The 21,058-nt window shown below is 40.8% G+C and overlaps 1 protein-coding gene across 1 annotated transcript in view; it reads right to left on the bottom strand.

The window, feature by feature from the left end:
• The window catches only part of LOC122792709 (cubilin-like), a 3,134,001-nt gene that overhangs the window by 988,442 nt on the left and 2,124,501 nt on the right, over window positions 1–21,058 (bottom strand). Inside the window, exon 43 of the mRNA XM_044060295.1 lies at window positions 14,322–14,505. Within this exon, the coding sequence (XP_043916230.1) occupies window positions 14,322–14,505 (184 nt within the window). The remainder of the gene's footprint in view (window positions 1–14,321; window positions 14,506–21,058) is intronic.

Here is a 21,058-nt window from a genome sequence, read left to right as displayed (position 1 = left end):
ATCGCAGTCCATATTCAAGCACAACTTGGATCAGCTGACGTTGAGCATTTTCAGCATGAAATGAATCAGATGTGTATTGACTGGTAGTAAGGTGCTGGGCCAATAAGCACCAGGTTGTGCCTTGGCTCTGAAACCTCCAGTGAAGAAACATGGACAGGTGAAAGAGCAAGGATGCATAAAGAAAGGCCAACATGAACCTCCCTTAAAACTGAAGGGGATAGATGACACCCATCTCAATCTGTGTCTTTAAAAAGTCCCTCAATATTCATTCCTAATCAACAAGTGAACCTCTCCTGAAGAACCTGAAATACTAAAAGGAGGATGTTAAAGGGATTCTGGACAGGAAACAAGGCAGTTCTCTCTCTCTCTCTCTCTCTCTGAAGAATGAAAGCAAGATTGATGCTTTGGTTACTTATTATGGATCACCATCGGTTCAAACTGCAATGGTGTAAAAGGGGGGAGATCCTGTCTCTCAAGTGGAATGTGAAATTGGCACTTCCAAAGTTGATGAAGAGCCAGAATTTTTTTCTTCTCTTTAACTGTGTTTGAAATCCTCGTCCATCTCTTTCTGTTTGTCTTTTCTTCTTTAAGGGATTCTCCACTGATCAGAAGAAAGCAATCCTTTAAGAATTAACTTGCACATTTGGTCTGCCAGAGTGAGGGGCAAAGACTCTGCAGGCAGAACAGTCCACTGTGAGGTAACCTGGCCACATGGACACCATACAGAGCTTGTGGGTATGTTGGGATATAATTTTATGGCCACATTTGTTACATTTCCTCAAGCTATTTTCATTTACAGGCTTATCCATTGTAAAGTTTGAACACTACAAAACACGTTAACTTTAATAAACACTCAGCTAAAAAAAAAAAAAAAAAAACAGTAACACACGGAAAGAACTGCATTACTTATTTAACTAGATAAATATACCTATAATAACTATATAAGTACTGAGACAGAAAGAATGTTGGTATGCTTAACACACAACATGAGAAAAATGAAAATCCAGCACAACTGCTAAGGAGACAAAAATATTCACAGAAAGTAGAGAAGGAGCTCTAAACTGAAAAACTTAAAAATGTATATGATTTTTTGGTCGAATTTAAAAAATAAAGGTGGAGCACTAAGTTTTGCCCAAGATCTGTCAATATCTGCAAGCAGTAAATAAGATTTGAGAAGAGTTTTTACACAAGGGGATTATGGAAGAGAAATGTTTTAAAGGAGCTTGATGCTAGAGCTCTGGCAATGTCATTTTGAATCTGACAAGTGGCTTGATAACCCATTGGTCATACTGGACAGAGTGGATGAATAAGAGCTAAGATTAGCTGCAACAATTAAGATAGGTATTGTACAGTGGAAAATAAATGGATGAAGTTACCAAAATAATTGAGGTACTGGGGACAGATTACCCATGCAGGAAATCTAAGAGAATGGGAGGAAGCAAAAGAAACTACAGTTTTCTAAGTGGAACTTAACATAACAGTAAATGTCAGAAGGATCACTGTTGCAGTAGCTTTAGTTATATGGGATATATCCTGTCAAGGATATTACAGCCATCCAAAGCTTCAGGGACACCTTCTACATGCCCAAACTGTCAAGCAGCTCATGCTGAGCTGACTAAAATACAAGTTTGGTGCAAAACCCTTCAGAGCTTTCCTGCCAACAGAGAGAAGGAGGTTGCGAACCTAAAGGACAGGAAAGGACTAAGAAAAAAATAAATGTTCACAGCCTGGCATAAAAACACACCAAAAAACAAGGGTGAAGGACAGAGGGAGCAGCTACTGCAGCAGTGATCATTTGAACATCTACTGTTATGGTATGTTCAGCTTACACAACTGCACTATGTTCTTTATATTGATCGCTGCTGCAGTAGCCTTAGCCATATGGGTAGATTACCGTAGCTAGCTATATTTGGAAGGTGGAAGGAGAAGGAACTAGGAGCCCCTAGAGAATAGCCCTAGCAAACCTTGATCTAGACCTAGAGAAGGCATCAAGCTCATAGTAAAAGTATGTACAAAGGACCATGAAGAACCTTCTAGAATACTTCTTGAATGCAGCCCTTTCCAAAAGGCCATAGATGAAGCCAAGGTCCTGGTAGAGTGGATCTTGACCCCTGCTTGGAATAGATTTGTCATGTTGAATATTACAATAGGTAACAATAGCCTTAGACAACCATTTTGAAATAGTCTATTATGATACAGGTTGTCCCTTCTTCTTACCTTCACAAGAAATGAGCACTTGATCTAAAGATCTGAAAGATTTTATTCTGTCAAGATAGCACCTGAGTTGTCTGTGGACATCCAGGGTATGGAGTATCCTTTCTCCCTCATTTTTAAGTTCAGTTAAGAAAATGAGGAGATGAATAGTTTGGCACTTTAGGAATAAAAGAAGAATTAGTTCTCAAAGAAACTCTGTCCCTCTGGGTTGGAAATGAGGTATAGGGCTGACACAGTAAGAGATCAAAAATCAGATACCCTTCTTGCAGAGGTCAGAGCAATCAGTAAAACTGCTTTCCATTTTAAGAACCTCAAGTCGGCCAGATTTGCTGGTTCAAATGGGACAAGTGTTAGCTTCTCCAACAGAAAATTAAGATTCCAAGGATGGACCACTGGTTTACTTGAAGGTCTCTTATGCAAAACCCCTTTCAAGAACATTGTGACATGAGAATGCATTGAAAGAGGAGGATCCATGGGTAGACATGCTGGAATGGCTGATAAATGAACCTTGATAAAGGAATGAGAAAGACCATAGGATAGTGAGTCACAACTATCATAAAACCAGAGAACAACTAGCCCTGAATGGGTGCTGATTATGTTGTTGGCACCAACTAAAAAATCTTTTCCATTTGCTAATATATTATTTTTTAGTAGCAGGCTTTCTTGCCTCCACTAATACCTGCTGCATGTCCTCAAAAAACAGGTGCCTGAAAGGAAATAAGACCCTATCATCCAGGCAGCCAACTGAAGATGACTGACGTTAAGATGTATGAAACACCCTGTTCTTATGTAAGTAGACCCATTCTGTCAGGACGCTTGTGGTAATTGCACCTGTCCACATCCAAAAGAAGAGAGAACCATGGCTGTCTGGGTCAGAAAGGACTCATCACAATTATCTTGAGGTCAGATTTCTCTCGTGAACTACAGTTGTTGCTTTGAAAAGATCAATTAACTCGGCTATCTTTTCAAGCTTGTCAAGTAAATATCCCTTAAAATGTTGCGTCAGAGATGGCCACTAATAAAAATCAGAGGAAGCGAAGTAGTGAGTAATACAGATCGATGCTGACAGTCAGAAGTAAGCAGTCACAGTACTGTTGTAAGCTAACACACATGACAAAACTAGATGAGGAAAAAGAAAATCCTTTGGACAATTTGGAAAAGAAGGGAGGAAAAAGTTTAGAGGTTTTCTGGATCAGCTTTTCTCTTTCGTCACATTTTTTGATCACCTGTGCAGCAGGCTTATGGGTCTATAGTTCCCAGGATCTGTGGAGGCATCTCCTTAATGTAAAGGGATGACAGTTGCTGTTTTCCATTCAGCAGGTACACAACCAGTGCTTAGACTGTGGTTAAAAAGAGTACCCAGTGGTGCAGCTAGTTCCTGTTTTATTTCATTTAGAACGCAATCTGGGATATTATCAGCTCTCATAGAGGCTGTGTTTTTGGCTTTGGAGACAGTGTTTATGACATGTTCCTTGGAGATACTAGGTGAAGGGCAGGTGGTAGGGATGCTTTAGGGGATAAGTGGTAGGGACAGGGGGAGAAGTTTTCACTGAACCTGTCAGCTAGCAGGTTAGCTATTTTTGTGGGTTCAGTATATGTGGTGCCATTAACAACCAGTTCTGAATAGATCTGGGTGTTTCCTTTAAGGTTTCTGATGTAGCTAAAAGAGGGCCTTATGGTTATCCTTAGTGAAGAAGGCTAATTTGGATTTATAGTTAGCTTTAGAATGCCTTAAAGGTGTCTTATTTGCTTGTGTAAGCCAAGGAGGGAATGCTTCCAATTCAGAGACCATTCCATCCTGCTCTTGGACAGCAATTTCTTTCTCTTATTCTATAACCTCTTAATGGCGGATGTCGACCTGGCAGACTTGTTCTTTCTTGAGGATCTTGTTTTGATCCTATCAGGTAATACATTTGTATAAAAGCTTATGCAAGGCATTGGTGAAAATCCCAGTATAGGTATCCATGCCATCAGTTGGGGTAGGGGCTATGAAGCTATTTATGTCATTACATATTAGGTCGTAATTGGTGTTGAAGAGGTTTTTTAGAATAGTTGCTGCTAATGGGGGAAGGGGGTCAGATGCTATTGTTACTTCCAATGAGATTGACTGATTTATGATCAGACCTCACAAGGGAGGGCTGCACACATGGGGTGGTGAAGTGATCATCCATGTTAGTGAGCACTAGATCCAGAATGGTTGGACCCCTTGTGGAGGTGTCAACCAACTGGTCCAGGGCATTGGAGTTGATGAAGTCCAAGAACCTTTGGGCAAGTGTGTTAGTACATGTATAATTTACCCAATCTCTGGATGGATAGTTAAAGTCATCTAAAACCAGGGTGTTTGTTTGTATCTTGAGTGATCCAAGTATGCAGTGGGGGTATCCTGGTTCATCGAGGGAGTCCTATAACTGGCAGTAATATGGAGAGGAGTTTTACTTACAGTCAAATGGACCTGGATTAGTTCAAGGGAATCATTTTGTTTAACCAATCTAGAGGTGTATTTATCTTTGATGAATAGTGATACTCCACTTCCTTTAGTTCTTGCACTTTCAGTTTGTAGTCTGAATGTGTGGAAGGCATTATAACCTGGGATGGCTGGGATGCTTTCCACGGCCTTAAACTAAGTCTCTGTGACTGCACAGATGTCAGCATCTTTTAAGGTGAGGGCTGCTTCCACTGAATGCAGTTTTAGGTTTAGACTCCTAGAGTTTAGCAGCATAACCTTGAGGTTGCTTTTGAAGATATTTTTACTTTGGGAATTTTGTTATTGTGACATTGCCTAAAAAGGCACTATGGGGGAGGCAAGAGCTTTAGCCAGTAACCGAAATCCCAGAAGTGACAGATGAAGACCATCTCTGGTAAAGCAGTGTGGTCTATCTACCACATCATCCCAGGCTGATAGGTATTAGATCCCCTTAAAATGACATCAGAAAGTAAGACAACTGTGGAAGTCAATCATTTTTTGTTTATATTGTGGTATCATCTTAGATGAAGGTAGCATGCTGCTCAAGAAAATTGAAGTTTTTTTCCCCAAAGGGAACTTATCTGCCCAGCATAGCAAAGCACAAGTCGACCATTGATCCTCAAAAGCCTCAGAGGAAAATAATCTTCATCAGCATGAAAGCTGGGAAGTGGTTTGCACTCAGACTTGCCTTTTAGTCAGTTTAGCTCCAGCTGCTCCACAGTTTGTGCATGTGGAAGGTGCTCTGAAGCTTTGGAAGCTGGCTGGCTGTTATATCCTTGACAGGATATCACCCATATAGCTTAGGCTACTGTAGCAGTTATCAATATGAAGAACATCTGTATGGACTACATGATACTGATAGGCTTCCATGCTTGGGAAAGACAGCATAATATAGACAAAGAGAAAGAGAGATATGATTAACAGGTGAGTAACCATCAATGGTAAAATATTTGGTGGAACCGAGAACAGACAGTCCTATAAAAACTAACAGGTTCATACTAAGCTATTATTCTGCATACTATTACAAGCCTAGTCAATAATCAGCGGTCAGAATCAAACCCTTTATGTTGTATCTGTGATGTAAAGACCTTAGATATCATGTCAGCTCTGCCCAAGAAATAATTAGTAAGACTTTTAGAATTGCACATGATAATTAAAACAAACAATCAGATCAGGAAGTCATGCAGGACTAGGAGAAAAGACTGGGTGGACAAATTACAAAGGATCAATGTGGCAAGTGTACAAAACTTTGAACTACGCAAGTAAACCAAGATGGTTCAGGATACTTGCATGGAAATGTTTGCACAGATATTTTTAAATCCTGAACAGATTGCACAAAATCTTTCCTCAAGTTCAGAGTAACTATTGGAAGTGTGTGGGGAGTGAGAGAGGAAACGTGGAGCATGTTTTTGGGGAGTGGGTAGAGTTGGCTGAGTTTAGAGACACACTGTAAAATGCCCTGAGGCAACTGTGATGTGAACAAGTGAAATTTACAAAGGAGAGGATGCAGCTAGGTTGGAATAAGCGAGCTAGAATGTTAAGACTTAGATGGCGTTATTAACTTTAATTATATTATCAGTCAAAAGAGAAGTAACTAGAAAGATGAACTCAAGGGTTAGAGCAATCTTGAAATATTGTATTAGGTATTATAAAGTAAATAAAGCAGTTGGAATGAGGCTTATTGCATGGGGAAAAACAAGATGCATACCTTAAATGGGATGTATGGGACCATCACCTCCACAATGGGGATCAAAGTTGAGGGAAGAAAGGTATGTTGAAGAAAACTGAAAATTGATTACCTAAATAAAAGACCATGAGTGACAAGTAGATTTATTAGTTGGAAAATGTCTACAGTTTGACACATTAAAAAGTTTATGAGTTAAGGGAATGTGTAAATTTACTAAGTATATGACTATGATATAATTTTTGATGAAGAGTTTGGATTTTTGGATACATGAATTTTGATAAATTATGAGTTCAGTTTAATTTGTGATCATAAAAAAGTGCTAAAAATTTCAAATGCTTTACTGAAAAAATGCTGTAATTCACTTTGTAAAGTAAGTGGAGGAAAGGAAATCCCAAAGATAAGAAAGAAGGGCAGAAATGACCTGAGCAGGAGGACAGGGTGACAGAGATAGTGGTATTATTAATCAGAAAAAAAACTGTTAAGAGGCTGAGGAACTACTATACTGAATATCAAAAAACACAAAGAAAAAGTGACTTATTTGTAATAAAAGTTAAAGAAAATGAGTCTGAACACACACAATCACTTGAAATGAAGAGGATTCATGTTGAACTCAAACAGGGGAAACAAAACCTATAGACTTAGATCACCAGTACATTATGGGAAGAGAAAAGGAGTTTTTGACTGCAGGAGATTCAAAAAGTTGCCAAAAGCAGGCACCTGCAGTAACCAGTTCATGTATTACAATGTACAGACTGGATTAACGCCAGTGACTATTTCTTCTAAGAGTCCCAGGAAACCCTGCATGGAAGAGTTATTCAAAACATATCTGACTGAGATAAAGTATCTAATTGCAATGAACGTCTGCAGGACTTTTATTTATTTATTTATTTATTTTACATTTGTTGACTGGGATAGTCCAACTGAGCTGAACAGCCCTTTTTCAGGGGAGACCCGAGGAGAAAATCTCCACAATTATACATTAAATATTGAAACAGAGACAAATGACAAAAGAAAATTAGATTTTGCAGAGAATAGTCAACACAGTGACTAATTACATAAATACAATTTCCAGAATCTACATTACAGATGATGGTCTACATAAAACCTGTTATGCAAATATCACAATTTCATTTTACAACAGTTTAGTGTGATAACATGGGGTAAATAACCTGGTTAGTGACAATTATGTTATAAAAGTCAAAGCTGTTGAGGTATGGAAGGGGCCTGGACTGTACAGAATTTAAGGAGGTTGTGTACAGAGGCAGGACCACTGAGTTTTTAGATATTCTCTTGCTACAGTTTTGAATTGCTTAGTGTTTTTTGGATTCTGATTTCAAGTGGTAGTTTGTTCCAGGATATAGAAGGGCAGTAACTATAGAGGCTTTGACTGATTTTGTTGTTGGGTTTGTGTATTTTTAGCAGGTCTTGGTGGGAGCTGCGAAGTGGCCTGACAGGGTTATAAAGTGAGATGAGAGGAGATAGGTTGGGACAGTAAGATTTCTGGTAGAGGATAGAATGGACTATAAGGAGTTGAGAGAGAAGAAGCTGGTGGAGAAGCTCTAGCCAGTTTAGGTGTTTAAGGGCAAGGCAATGGTGAGATTTATGTGTGTATTGTGCTGCAAATCTTGCTACCTTATTGTAAGTTGTCTCTATTTTGGCTAGTGATGTAAAGTGTAGATTTATGAGGATTTGGGTGCTGTATAATAGGCTGGGTAGGAGGTAGGCACTAGAGAGACTAATTTTAGCTTTGGCGGTGAAGAACTTTTTGTTTCGGTAGAGAAGCCCTAGTTTCTGTTGATTTTTTTTGATGTAGTTGTTTATGAGCAAGTCTAATTTAAGTTGATCATCAATTATGACTCCTAAGAGTTTAGTGTTGTTTTCAACAGTTATGGAGGTGTCAAGGGATAGTACTGAGAAATTTGTTTTTGAGGATGGAGAAGTGGGAGAGGCTTATATTATGAAGAAAGTATAGTTTTGTACCTACCATAAATGTAGATGTTCGAGTGTTCACCCTGCTGCAGTCATCACACTTGGGTTATCCTGTCGTCAGGCGGTCCCGCAGTCGGCTGGAATTCCAAAGTCTTGGTCCGGCATCGGACGTCAGTGCGCCAGGGGTATATATATTGCAACCGACTCCATTTTCTTCAGTTTTTCTTGCCCCAGATGTCAGGTGCCCCCAAAAAGGTGGTCAGAAATTAATACCAAAAGAAGTAATCACAGCACAAACACAAAATCCCTTCAGCTATAAGCAAATACATCAGTAAGGCATAGAAGAGATTCAGCCAGTAGATCAGAGGGGATGGAGGGGGGTAACCTGGACTGCAGCAGGGTGAACACTCGAACATCTACATTTATGGTAGGTACAAAACTGTACTATGTTCATCGTGTTACCCTGCTGCAGTCATCACACTTGGGTTGAATCCAAAAGCTAAGGTAGGAGGGAGGTATCACAGAGGATTAGTGGAGGCTATAAGGCCCTGCAGAACTGCAGTGGCGAAGCCCGCCCTGGACTTTGAGTAAGGAGGTAAGTGGTAGTGTTTGGTAAAGGTGTGTACTGAACTCCAAGTTGCAGCTTCTAAAATTTCCTTGGTTGGACCCCCCCTGAGAAAGGCTGTAGAGATAGCTGTAACCCTGGTAGAGTGGGATCTAATGGTAGCAGGAACTGGTTTCCCATGATGTGTATAGCAGAAACGTATGCAATGACCTATCCATTTAGAAATGGTTTGCTTACAAATAGCCTTCCCTTGAGAAGCTGTAGCATAGGATACAAAGAGCTGGTCATATTTTCTGAAAGCCTTAGTTTTGTCCAAATAGTAACAAAGCTGCCTGTGAATGTCCAAGGAATGCAGAAGTCTCTCACCTTTTTTCTGTGGATTGGGGAAGAAGGTGATTAAGTAGATGGTTTGATTTAAAGCTACACTGGAAACTACCTTAGGATAAAGGCAGGATTAGTTCATAGAGAGACTCTGTCTTGATGAAAAATGAGGAAAGGTTCCACTGCCATTAGTGCTTGTAGCTCTGAGACTCTTCTAGCAGAAGTTATTGCTAGGAGCAGGGCAGTCTTCCATGATAGGAATTGTAGATCTGCAGAGAAAGCTGGTTCAAACGGAGGTAGTGTTAGTTTTTCCAGAACAAAATTGAGGTCCCATGTTGGTGCAGTAGCTCTCCTAGGTGGTCTAATGTTTTTTGCCCCTCTGAGGAACTGTCTTAGAAGAGGATGTGAAAATAAAGGTGGATCCGTGTTGTAGTGAGCTGAAATAGCCGAAGCATGGATTTTAATGGAGGAAAAAGAAAGTACTTTGTGCAACATCTCAGTTAAATACTGTAGAATGTGAGGCTGAATTGTGTCTTGGCCTTTAGCTTGGTTCCAGGCACAAAACCTTTTCCATTTGTCTGAATAAGCCTTCCTGGTGCTTGGCCTCCTGGCTTCCAGAATAACATCCAGAACTGCTTGTGAAAGAGGTGTTGGTTGGATGCTTAGAGGATTTGCCATGCAGCCAGATTTAAAGTTTTGAGCTGGCTGTGAAGAATCTGATTGTTTTGTTGTGTGAGTAAATGGGGGATTTGAGGCAATATCCATGGTCAGCTGTGGGCCATACTTTTCAATAACGGATACCAGTGCTGGCGTGGCCAGTCTGGGGCTATGAGAATTAGTCGTGGTCTCTCCTTTTTGACGTTCAAAAGAACCTTTGTGAGGAGAGGCAATGGAGGGAAGGCATAAACTGTCAGGTTTTTCCAACTAAAAGAGAGAGAGTCCACTTTCCAAGCTTGATGGTGGAATGTCCTTGTACAAAATTTTGTCAGTTGATAGTTTTGAGGACTGGCGAACAGGTCTATGTCTGGAAGGCCCCATTTTTGAGTTATCATTGCAAATATTTGTGGATCTAGTTTCCACTCGTGGGGATCCTTGATGTTTCTGCTGAGGTCGTCTGCCAATGTGTTCTTCTGTCCTGGCAGGAATTGAGCTTGTAACTGAACTTGGTAGGCCAGTGCTGTGTTCCATAAGGTCATTGTTTGCCTGCATAGCGGGTAAGAATGTGTACCCCCTTGTTTGTTTATGTACCACATTACTGTGGTGTTGTCCGTCTTTATTGCCAGTTGTCCTGGATGTAATAGATCCTTGAAGGCTGTCAGAGCTTTCTGTACAGCTAGCATCTCTTTTTGATTTATGTGCAGATTTCTTTGATCTGCAGTCCATAGGCCTTGAATGCATTGTCCTGCCATGTGTGCCCCCCAGGCGTAGTCTGAAGCATCTGTTGTGATTGTTTGCCTGGCTGTGGGCAAGGTGAAAGGCTGACCCTTGTTGAGGTGACATGCCTGTGACCACCATAGAAATTCCTGTTGTAGGTAGGGAATGAGAGATATCATTGTGTCCAAGCTGTGGCTGTGTTGAGACCATACGCTTTTTAGGTACCACTGTAATTTCCTCATATGCAGCTTTGCAAATGGTATTATTAGTATGCAAGATGCCATGAAGCCCAAAGCCTGCAGAATTTTTCTTGCAGTTAATTGGGTCTTTATTGCCATTGTCTTGAAGTATTGAGTCAGTTGTAGTTGCTTGTCTGGCATAAGATAAGCCTTCTAGGCCGTTGTATTCAAGCTGGCACCCAGGAATGTCATTTTTTGTGAGGGTACTAGTTTTGACTTCTTTTCGTTTACCGTGTACCCCAGGCAGTTTAGTAGATGCTTTACAAAGGCCAAATGATGTAATAGAATGTCTTTGCTTTCTGCTTGGATGAGGCAGTCGTCCAGGTATGGATATATTTGAATTCCTCTTTGTCTGCAGAATGCAATTACTGGTGCCAGGCATTTTGTGAAAACTCTGGGCGCAGTAGATAAGCCAAAGGGCAGTGCAGAGAATTGGTAATGGGTTGAACCTGCAATGAAACGGAGGTATCTTCTGCAACTTTGTCTGATAGGGACATGCAGGTATGCCTCCTTGAGGTCCAACATAACAAGCCATGCTTCCTTGCCCAACATGGGAAGTAGCTGCTGTAGTGTTAGCATCTTGAATTTGGGTACTTGTAAGTAAGTGTTTAGAATTGAAAGGTCCAGAATTGGTCTCCAGGCATTGTCCTTTCTGGGCACTAGAAAGAGTCTTGAGTAAAATCCTTGGCCTTGCTCTCGAGTAGGTACCAGTTGAATGGCTCTCATGTCCATGAGAGCTGTAATTTGCTTTTGTGCCTCTGCCCATTGATTTTGTGGCAGGTTTGGCATTCCTCTTTTCATTGGCAAGGTGTGAAAGTGGAATCTGTATCCTCGTAGAATTATGTCTAGGACCCATTTGTCCTTTGTGACAATGTGCCAGTTGTCTGCAAAAAGTGTGAGTTTTCCCCCCAAGGGGGCTGTCAAGAGAGTAGTGCTTGGCCAGATGAGGTGCAAGTCATTGAGTTTACCTTCTGGTGGTTTGAGACCTGTCTTCTCCTCCCTTCTGTGCTGTAGAGCCCAATTGGCGAGGTTTATAATGGGCTTGTGGTTGTCCTCTGCCTCTTGGGTGTCTGTATTTATCTCACTGTGGTCTGTCAGTGGCTGGAAAGGACCAATTTTTTGTTGGCCAGTTTCTGCTGAAGCGAGGGGGTTGTACTTGTAGGAAATCTTTCACTGTCTGCATAGATTTTGCCTTATCTTCCATTTTCTTTAAAACTTCTTCTGCCTTAACTCCAAAAAGAACATCTTGTTGTAAGGGAGCATCTAGTAGTTTTGCTTTAACATGATCAGGCAGAGTTTGTTCCTTTAACCAAGCATGCCTACGTATAACAGACCCAGTGACAGCTGCTCTGCAGGAGGCTTCCAAAGAATCAAACCCACATTGTAAGGTATGTTTGCCCACCTGCTCAGTGGCGTGCAACAGATCCTGTACTTCTTTCAATTCAAATTGTTGAGGAAGAGAGGTTATTCTTTGCTTTAACTGAGAGATTAGAAATTGCTGATACTTAAGCATGTGAAATTGACAATTCAGTGCCCTCATAGCTAGTGTGGCTGAGGTGTAAACCTTTTTCCCCCACTTATCTAGTGCTCTGGAATCCCTCTTGGAAGGTACTGGGTTTTTAGCCATAGAAGCCTTAGCCCCCTTGGGACCCTGTGAGATAGTCTCTGGGTCAGCTACAGGGCTTTTGTAAAGAAATTTGTGGGAATCAGGCACTCTATAGTATCTGTCTGGCTTAGCCGGAACAGGAGGTAGAGAGTCTGGGTTGAAACTGGATTCTAAATAGACATCATCCACAATGTCCAAAACTGGTGGGATGGCAAGTGGTCTGTGTTGGGGGAGTAAAAGAAATTCTCTGAGCCTTTTCTTTGAATCAGAGTAGTCCTGACCTTCCCAGTGAAAATGTTCCCTCATAGTGTGTAAAGTTTCCCCAAAGGAGTAGTCTTCAGGAGGAGAAGCTGAGGGAATGGAGTCCTCAGCATCAGAATCTTTATAAGGAGAGAAAGAGTAGTCTTGGTCCTCCGAGGAGTCTGAAGAAATGGACATCTGCTGAGAGGATGCATAATCTTCCTCTTGTGTAGGTCTTTTGTCAGGAGGGGGCTGGGAACCCCTGATTAAAGAAATCAAATCTTCAGCCATTTTGAGCATCTGTTTCTTAGGCATGGGGCCTTGAACAGGAGACTGAAGTGCAGCCTTTTAGATTTAGAAGGAGTCTTAGACTTAGAAAATGTTTTAATGGAGAGAGTCGTCGGTCTGAAAACAGAAACCAATGGCGTTTCTGTAGAACCGACGTCCTTTGTAGCAAAGTCGTCGGAAGGGCCTGAAGTAAAAGGCTGCGTCGGCCTGGTACAATCCGTCAAAATTTCCGTAGCGGTCTCGGGTTCGAGATCTACGGTAGTCAGGGGCTGCGTCGGAGCCTCACTGAGGACTGGAGAACCAAACACCGGATCGGCCGAGGCCTCGGAATCTGGCTTAGGCGTGGGCTGTCTGTCCTTATCCCTGCGTTTTTTGTGCGCGCCGGTAGTCGGTTGCTCCGACGGCATGGTGTAGTTAAATTTCCTACCGAAGTAGTGTCGTGCAAAATCAAAGCATCTTTTAATAGTACGCTTATTAAACCTTGCACAAAACCGACAAGAAGTGACGTTGTGTTCTGGGCCTAGGCAAGGTATGCAATAAGAATGAAAATCCTTATGAGGTATTTGCTTCCCACAAGAAATACAATTATTAACTTTTTCTGACATCGGTCTGAGGCAAGAAAAGTTTCCCCAATGGGGTACTTAGCTTTATAGAAGAATTCGGTCTGAAATTCGAATTCGAAAATCTCAGGAGTCGGCCGACCGGCACTTGCGAACTGCTTCTGCTTCGGGCACCGCGCGGCAAGAAAGACTGAAGAAAATGGCGTCAGTTGCAATATATATACCCCTGGAGCACTGACGTCAGGGAAGAGGCGACAGCAACCGACGCCGGACCAAGACTTTGGAATTCCGGCCGACTGCGAGACCGCCTGACGACAGGATAACCGAAGTGTGATGACTGCAGCAGGGTAACACGATGAACATCAGAAATATTTAGTGGTGTGGTCTGTTACCAACAGGTGGCTAGTTAGGTGTAAAGTATCCCTAAAAGGAAAGCAGATTTCAGTGTTTTCTCATATGTACTGCTGTTTTATTAAAAAAAGTATTTTGAAGTATTTGGCTCAGTGAACTATATTTCTGACAAATGCACTTCAGTCAATTATCTTAGCTGCATCTTGTACACCAAAAATTGTTAAATCCATATCTTTTGAAAACCTAACTTTTCTAATTGAAACAGACTCCTAAAACTTACAACACTCACACACACACACACACACACACACACACACACACACACACACACACACACACACACACACACACACACACACATGCATATCATATATGATGCATGCTCACATATGTGCATATTTATATACTGGCACAAACTCACACACACACACTCAGATGTGAAGTGCATGCAGTTATTTTCCTTGCTTCTCTTGTAGCACTTACCAAGACTTTTTGCCTCATAGCTCAGCTTGAAACCTTGGCCCTCATTACTTCCATCAGAGATGAAGCGAATAAAAAGGAAATTATCTGTTGTATGCAATGCAGATGGAGGGCTAGAACCACAGTAACGTCCATTTCCTCCACTGGTGGACAATGGAGGGGATAAAGCATCTTCCCCATTCCTGAGCTAGAAAAAACACAGCAAGAATACACTTAACATATATTTTTAACCTTCTTGAACTGTGAAAATATATTAACTCATTGTCAAACTTAAAAGCTGTTGATCCATATAAAATTAAAATCACATTAAAAATCCTATAACTTCACAAAAAACATATAATGAATTAACATTCTTTCTTTCTTTCTTGACTTCTTGTTTTTTCACTGATTTGCTATTTATAGGTTCATAGGTTCATAGGTTCATACTAGGCTATCTGCCCTAGGGCATTTATAAGCCTAGCCAGAATGTGTCTGGCTTTCGCCACCCATTTTAAATTAATTTTGCTATGCCCTTTTTCGAGGTTAGTATACTGTGCCTCTGTCTAACAGTGATACAGAAGTGATACCCGGGGTAAACCTACGATCTCCCATCCACTCATCAAGATTCCTCTTGAAGAGAGTCAATGAGGGACTCTGCCTAACTTGGACTGGGATTTTATTCCAGAGTGAAGGGAGCCTCTGGGTTATGAATCTGTCCCTCCAGCATGTCCTATTTATTTCAGTGCTGAGGTTCAAGTCTCGAGCCAGAGCTCGATGGGATTTGGATTTTCTGAGGTGCAGCATGTCCATTAATTCCGGGTTGGACATGGCTTTATACGTCAGGCACAGATTGCCTCTCAACAGGTGGTATGCCACTGAGTAGAGCTGGAGTTTCTTTAACCGGGCAGCATATGGCATCTGTTTGAGCCCTTTGATCCTCTTGGTGAGGTACTTTTGGGGTCTTTCCAGTTGCTGCAGGTGTCTGGTAAGGTACATCCCAAAAGGGGCATTGTACTCAATTATGGGCCTGATGAGGGATGAGTAAAGAGGCACGATGACCTCCCCTGATCTAGATGTGAATCCCTTCATGATTAGGTCTGCTATATAAAATGTTTTTCTAACCACTTTGGCCACGTGGTTGTCAAATGAGAGATTGCTATCAACTTGGGTCCCCAGGTCCCTAATTACTTCTTCTGTACTTAATGGATTACCACCTATGTGGTAATTTGTGGGCACTTTGTTTTGCCAAAGGGATGACTATACACTTTTTGGCATTTAGCTTGAGGCCATGGCTCTGGCACCAGTTGTCTGTTTCTATGAGGCCCTTTTGGGGGATGCTTGTGTCGGCTGTAGAGTCGATTATGGTGCCCAGTTTGCAGTCATCTGCGAACTTGGTCAGCCACAGTCCTTCCGTGTTGGCCTGTACCTCCGAGAAATATATACCGAACAAGAGAGGTCCAAGGACTGAGCCTTGTGGGACACCACTTGTAACTGGTTTGGAGTCTGACATGGCTCCAGCAATTCTAACCATGTGGGTTCTGTCCTTGAGCCAGTTTGCAATCCATCTAGTGACATACGGGTTTATATTTAAGCTGGTGAGCTTATCTATAATGCCCGAGTGGGGTATTGTATCGAAGGCTTTGCGAGGTCCAGGTAGGCTGTGTGACCACCTTCCCTCGTCAATGGCCTTGGTGACTGTTTCAAAGAAATCAACCAGGTTTAAGAGGCAGGATCTGCCCTTAACAAAGCCGAACTGGGTAGGATCCAGTGTTTGTAGGTCCCCAATATCTTTATTTATGAGGTCCATGATGATCCTTTCCATAGCTTTGCAGACCAAGCTAGTCAGGCTTATGGGGCGATAGTTTCCAGGATCCGTTGAGGCACCACCTTTATGGAGAGGGACCACTGTTGCTGTACGCCACTCTTTGGGCACATATCCTATAGTAAGGCTGAGATTGAACAGTAGTTTTATGTTTGGGTTTAGCTCTTCTTGGAGTTCATGTAGGACGCAGCCCGGGACACCATCTGGTCCCACTGATGCTGTGTTTTTTGCTTTGGAGAGGGCAGCTCTTACCTGAGCATCTGAAATGTACTCTGCTGGGATAGATATTTGCCCTTTTGGTGGGGGGGGGGGGGAGTTTGCGCTGAACCTGTCAGCTAGGATGTTGGCAATGTCTGTGGGTTCGGTGTATTTTTTGTCATTTTGGACTAATTCTGAGCATATCTGGGAATTACCACCCAGGTTCCTAACATAACTAAAGAAAGCCTTGTGATTATCCTTATTTAAAATTAACATCACCCAAAATACTTAACAGATTTTCGTTTATAGACAGACAAGTTAACAAAAACATTTTCCTCACCATATAATACAAGCTCAGGCTTTTTGGAACCAGATTACTGTTCTGTTATATACTTCAACAAAATGCCATTAAATTGCTCTACATGTGCCAGAATAATAGTTAGAGATACATTTGGACCAAAATCACATAAAGGAGTCCGATGTCTCTTTGATGAGAGACTGTCATCCAAATGTCATAATTAGACTAAATGCCCCCAAGTTACTATACGGGTCTATATTATGTTGTCAAAAAGGCTTTCCATCGAATGCCTTTTCATCGACCCGTAAACAGTGAAGTGGCATTTCAGGGAACAGCCACATCAGTGATTTGTTTTCCCTGGGAAAAAAAATTGTTTGGCCATCCTAGTGAGTTTGCCCTTTTTCCCACTGTAGTGCAATCTCGGAGTTGGTATATTTAGTTAGGAGGGGTGCCACATTGGGGGATGTGGGGACAAAGCCCCCCCCCATGTAATATTTAAAGTGATGTGTCATTTATAATAGGGCAAGCGATTTTTTTCGCAGGGAAAAAAATTGTTGATGTGGCCGTTCACTGTAATGGCACTTCGCTATTTAAGGGTCAATGAAAAGGCGTTCAATGAAAAGCCTTTTCGAGTATACAATATAGACCCTTTACTGTACATGTAAATATAGATGGAAACTGATCTGTACACCATCTATTTGAGGAGGGTACCTTTTTGGAATAGCTAAACGGACAGCAGCTCTGTTGCTGTCTCACTTTTGATGTCAATGGGGTCTAATTTTAGAATGATACGTGGTTAAATCACAGCCTCTGTCTGCACTGCTGCCACCAAACAAAAATTCATGGTAGCAGGTATGGATAAGCCCATTCATTACATACGGATACTCTTAAGTCCAAAAGACTTTGAACATAGAACATAAATAGGTTTAATCATCTCTCTCTCTCTCATATGCACATCATGTGTGATATTCTTTCAGATGCAAGAAATGACTTAAATTAAGCCCACCTTCCTCTCACCTAGTCTAACTAGTGGAACTGGAGAGACTTTGTGAAGAAATTTGATATGTTTTTCTTTTAATTACCCATTTTTTTTATCTTGTACCATGAGTAGAGATTTCATTTTCATCTCTTTTTATAAATGTTTTGCTTATTTAATTAAATAATTTCTCACTTTATTTTGCCCTATTCTACTTCATTCTGTACTTCAGGGATCATAGGAGATTGCTAGACTATTGACGCGGAGGTCATTTTAAGCTTACCCATTTCATCCCAATGTAATACCATAGAAATGCTATTCAATACCCAGGATTGCATTTAATGATGACTGCCCATGTCCAGAAGGGCTGTAGGCTCTGTCCCCGGTAAGAACTTATAGTGCTCCATTCATTTGTCTAGGTTCCTCTTGAACAGTGCATACATTTTTATTTACAGTCCTTGTACACCTAGTTTATATTTTCCACATCCCCTAGTCATACTATTAATTTTACATATGATTTTGAGTTTTTGTCTCCTGTATTTCACTCACTCAGTTTAGCCATAAATGTCATCAGTAACATCCCTTATGTTTTGTAAGCTTGCCCAAATGTTCATTGAGTTTGATGGCCAGCAGATAGTTGCATGCTTTCCTTCTCTTACTTTAAAAGCTTCTTCTCCACCTGTCTGTGCTTCTTGTGCCTGCATACTAAATCTTTGTTATACATATTGTTACTTTGCAAAATCAAAATATTCATCTTGATAGACATCACATCTTCAGGTGACCTCTGAATAAAAATAATCTGGGGTCAAATAAAAGCTGCTTTTTACATTTTATAGCAGCTTGCCTAGAAAAGCTATAAAACATACTGCCCATAAGTGCATTCTTACAACATACGTATGTATATATCTTACATATGTATAAGGCTTGTCTTGCCTTGGGCATATTCCAGAAAGAGTGGTTGCTTTTTACCCTTTATTTTCCAGCTACATGTGATGTGGCTGCCAAATGTACAAACTTATCATGAGCATTTTTCTTTCAGCAACTGAAGATTTTTTTGTCAGTCTGCTATTTCCTCTTCAGCAAAGCTAAAAACACCTGCACCATCTCATTTTCTTTCTATTGGCTTCATAAGATGTTCAAGTCATTTCTATTCCAGAGTCAGTTTCTCTGGTTGCTTTGTCCCTGTACTCGTGTGCTTCTTCTCGCCTTAACTGTAAACAGCTGTACCATCTGATGTCCATTTGCAGTCCCATGATTTGAAAATTACCACTGCTATGGCACAGTAAAAGTAAGTGAGGAAAATTAATAATCTAATCCTTGCTCCAAATTAAATCTATTCAAAAATACTTTCACATGACACAGGTATACCATGGTTCTGACTTTCTCTTCAAAGTATGTAACTGCTCTGGTTGCCTCTAGTATTATCTATTGACGGTTATCTCCCAATACATTCTATCCTTGTTTTCTTCAGGAATATTTATACTTTGGTGTGCCTTTGTAGCACTTCCTTTGACCACTTCAGATTCTCTACCCATGACTGAGCCTGGAGTAAAGACTCTGTTTTGTTAAGTCAGATGTATTCCCTTCCTACATATTGTGACAAACTGAAATGTTGCCAGCCCAGCTAGCTGGAATTTTGTAAATAATTATATGTCACTTGAAATATTAATATGCTTTATATAGAAATGTGACACTGCCAGCCCAGCTATCTGGAATATTGTAAATAATCATATGTAATTTGTGAATATTAATATGATTTATATGCTTGTCTTACAAATGTAAGAAAACTATATGTTATGTGTATATTAAACTAATAAACTGACTAATAATAGAAGAACTAAAAGTTATTAAACTCAAAAACTTCTAACTTAACACAAAAATAAAAAAAGCACTTGAAAGGAATCACACTAAGTCCAAACTGTTGATTAGCGCTTTCATCCTTTATTATGTACAAGGAAGTGTGTGTTGAACTGTATGTTTGGTACTGAGCTTCAAGAATGTAACCACAGTGTACCCCACTGGAAAAGACCAGAGTTAACTTGCAAACTCTAAGAAAATAAATCAATTATTTTATGATTGCATTTATCCCCCAGTTTCACTGAAAGAGGCACGATGTCTACAGCTAGAGGTGTCTTTCTATTGTCTTGAACCAGAAATAATTACTAGGTTTCAAATGTAAAAGTGTTTAATTGTTTTACGACTTACAGTTCTAAGCAAACTTCTGAGAGATAAATATTTTTGACACAGAGGTGCTAAATTCCAAGTATCTGTTCAGCCTGGGAACTGGGGGCAAGTGACAAAGTGTGATGCCATCCTGGCTAACCCAGTACTAATGTTGATTATTAATTTGGGAACTCTCTCAGAGACTGGGCATTTTTGTATTTGTCTTTAGACCTGGAAACATCCTCTCATCAGCACTTGCCTTGATAATAGTAAGTAACTAGATTACAGTGATTTCTCTTTGAGATAGATAGGAACATAGTAATATTAGTTTAGATGTTCTCTGTATTTATTTGAGACTGTCCTGCAATGTTGTTTGAAAGTATTTCCTGTGATTCTGAACTCTGCAGTCACTGTATTGAGTTAACTGAGTATTGTCTTGTTCTTTTATTATTTATTATTAAACATATTTAAACCTTTTTAACTGTGGTTGGTTTCTTTACAGATATTTAAGCTGTTAAAGTACTTGCATATGTATTTGGTGACACTGTACAGGCTACTCTTAAATAGCCTTGCAAGTCCTGGTCACACTTGCCATTTGGATAATAGTAACATTACATAGTAGAATTGGTCATCCTTTGTAAGGGCCTTATAGTAGCTGATAAAGAGCTGGTTGGTGGCAGTGATAAAAAGAAGTTATGTTCTTACCATAACGTTCCATGTTAGTTGTCTTCTTCTCGCCTTCTTCTTGCTGGATGGGTTCGGAGCCGACCTCGGCTCCGACTCGGCCACTCTAAAAGCTCGAGAGTTGGTTCCACCGGCTCGAGGCTCCCCTTATATCCCATAATGCTAGGCGTGAGTTACCTCAGATCTCGTTTGTAAGCTAGGCCCAGCCTATAATAGTAATAGAATAACTAGTAACAAAATCCACCTCTATAAATAAGGGAGAAGAGAACGGGTGACCTACATCCTGATCCAGGAAATATGCACAGCAGAGCATATACCTAAAGTACAGAGGTGGTAGAAAGAGAGGTCACAATCACAACTCCTCTAGGTCTGTCCAGGCCAGGGGCAGGAGGGTGGGACTTAAGAAGAAGGCGAGAAGAAGACAACTAACATGGAACGTTATGGTAAGAACATAACTTCTTTATGTTAAGTTGTCTATCTCGCCTTCATTCTTGCTGGATGGGACCGCGTCCCTAGCACCTTGTCCCGGGTGGCCTAACGGAACAGACTCCTGAGAACAGTGGAACCAAAGTTAGCTCTATGCCTAGAAGCTACATTCAACTTATAATGAGAAATGAAAG

Source organism: Protopterus annectens, chromosome 2.part0 (genome assembly GCF_019279795.1).
Source record: "Protopterus annectens isolate FY-2018-M chromosome 2.part0, PAN1.0, whole genome shotgun sequence".
NCBI lineage: Eukaryota > Metazoa > Chordata > Ceratodontiformes > Protopteridae > Protopterus > Protopterus annectens.
Note: the sequence above shows the minus strand (reverse complement) of the source record. Positions and strands in the feature narration are given on the sequence as shown.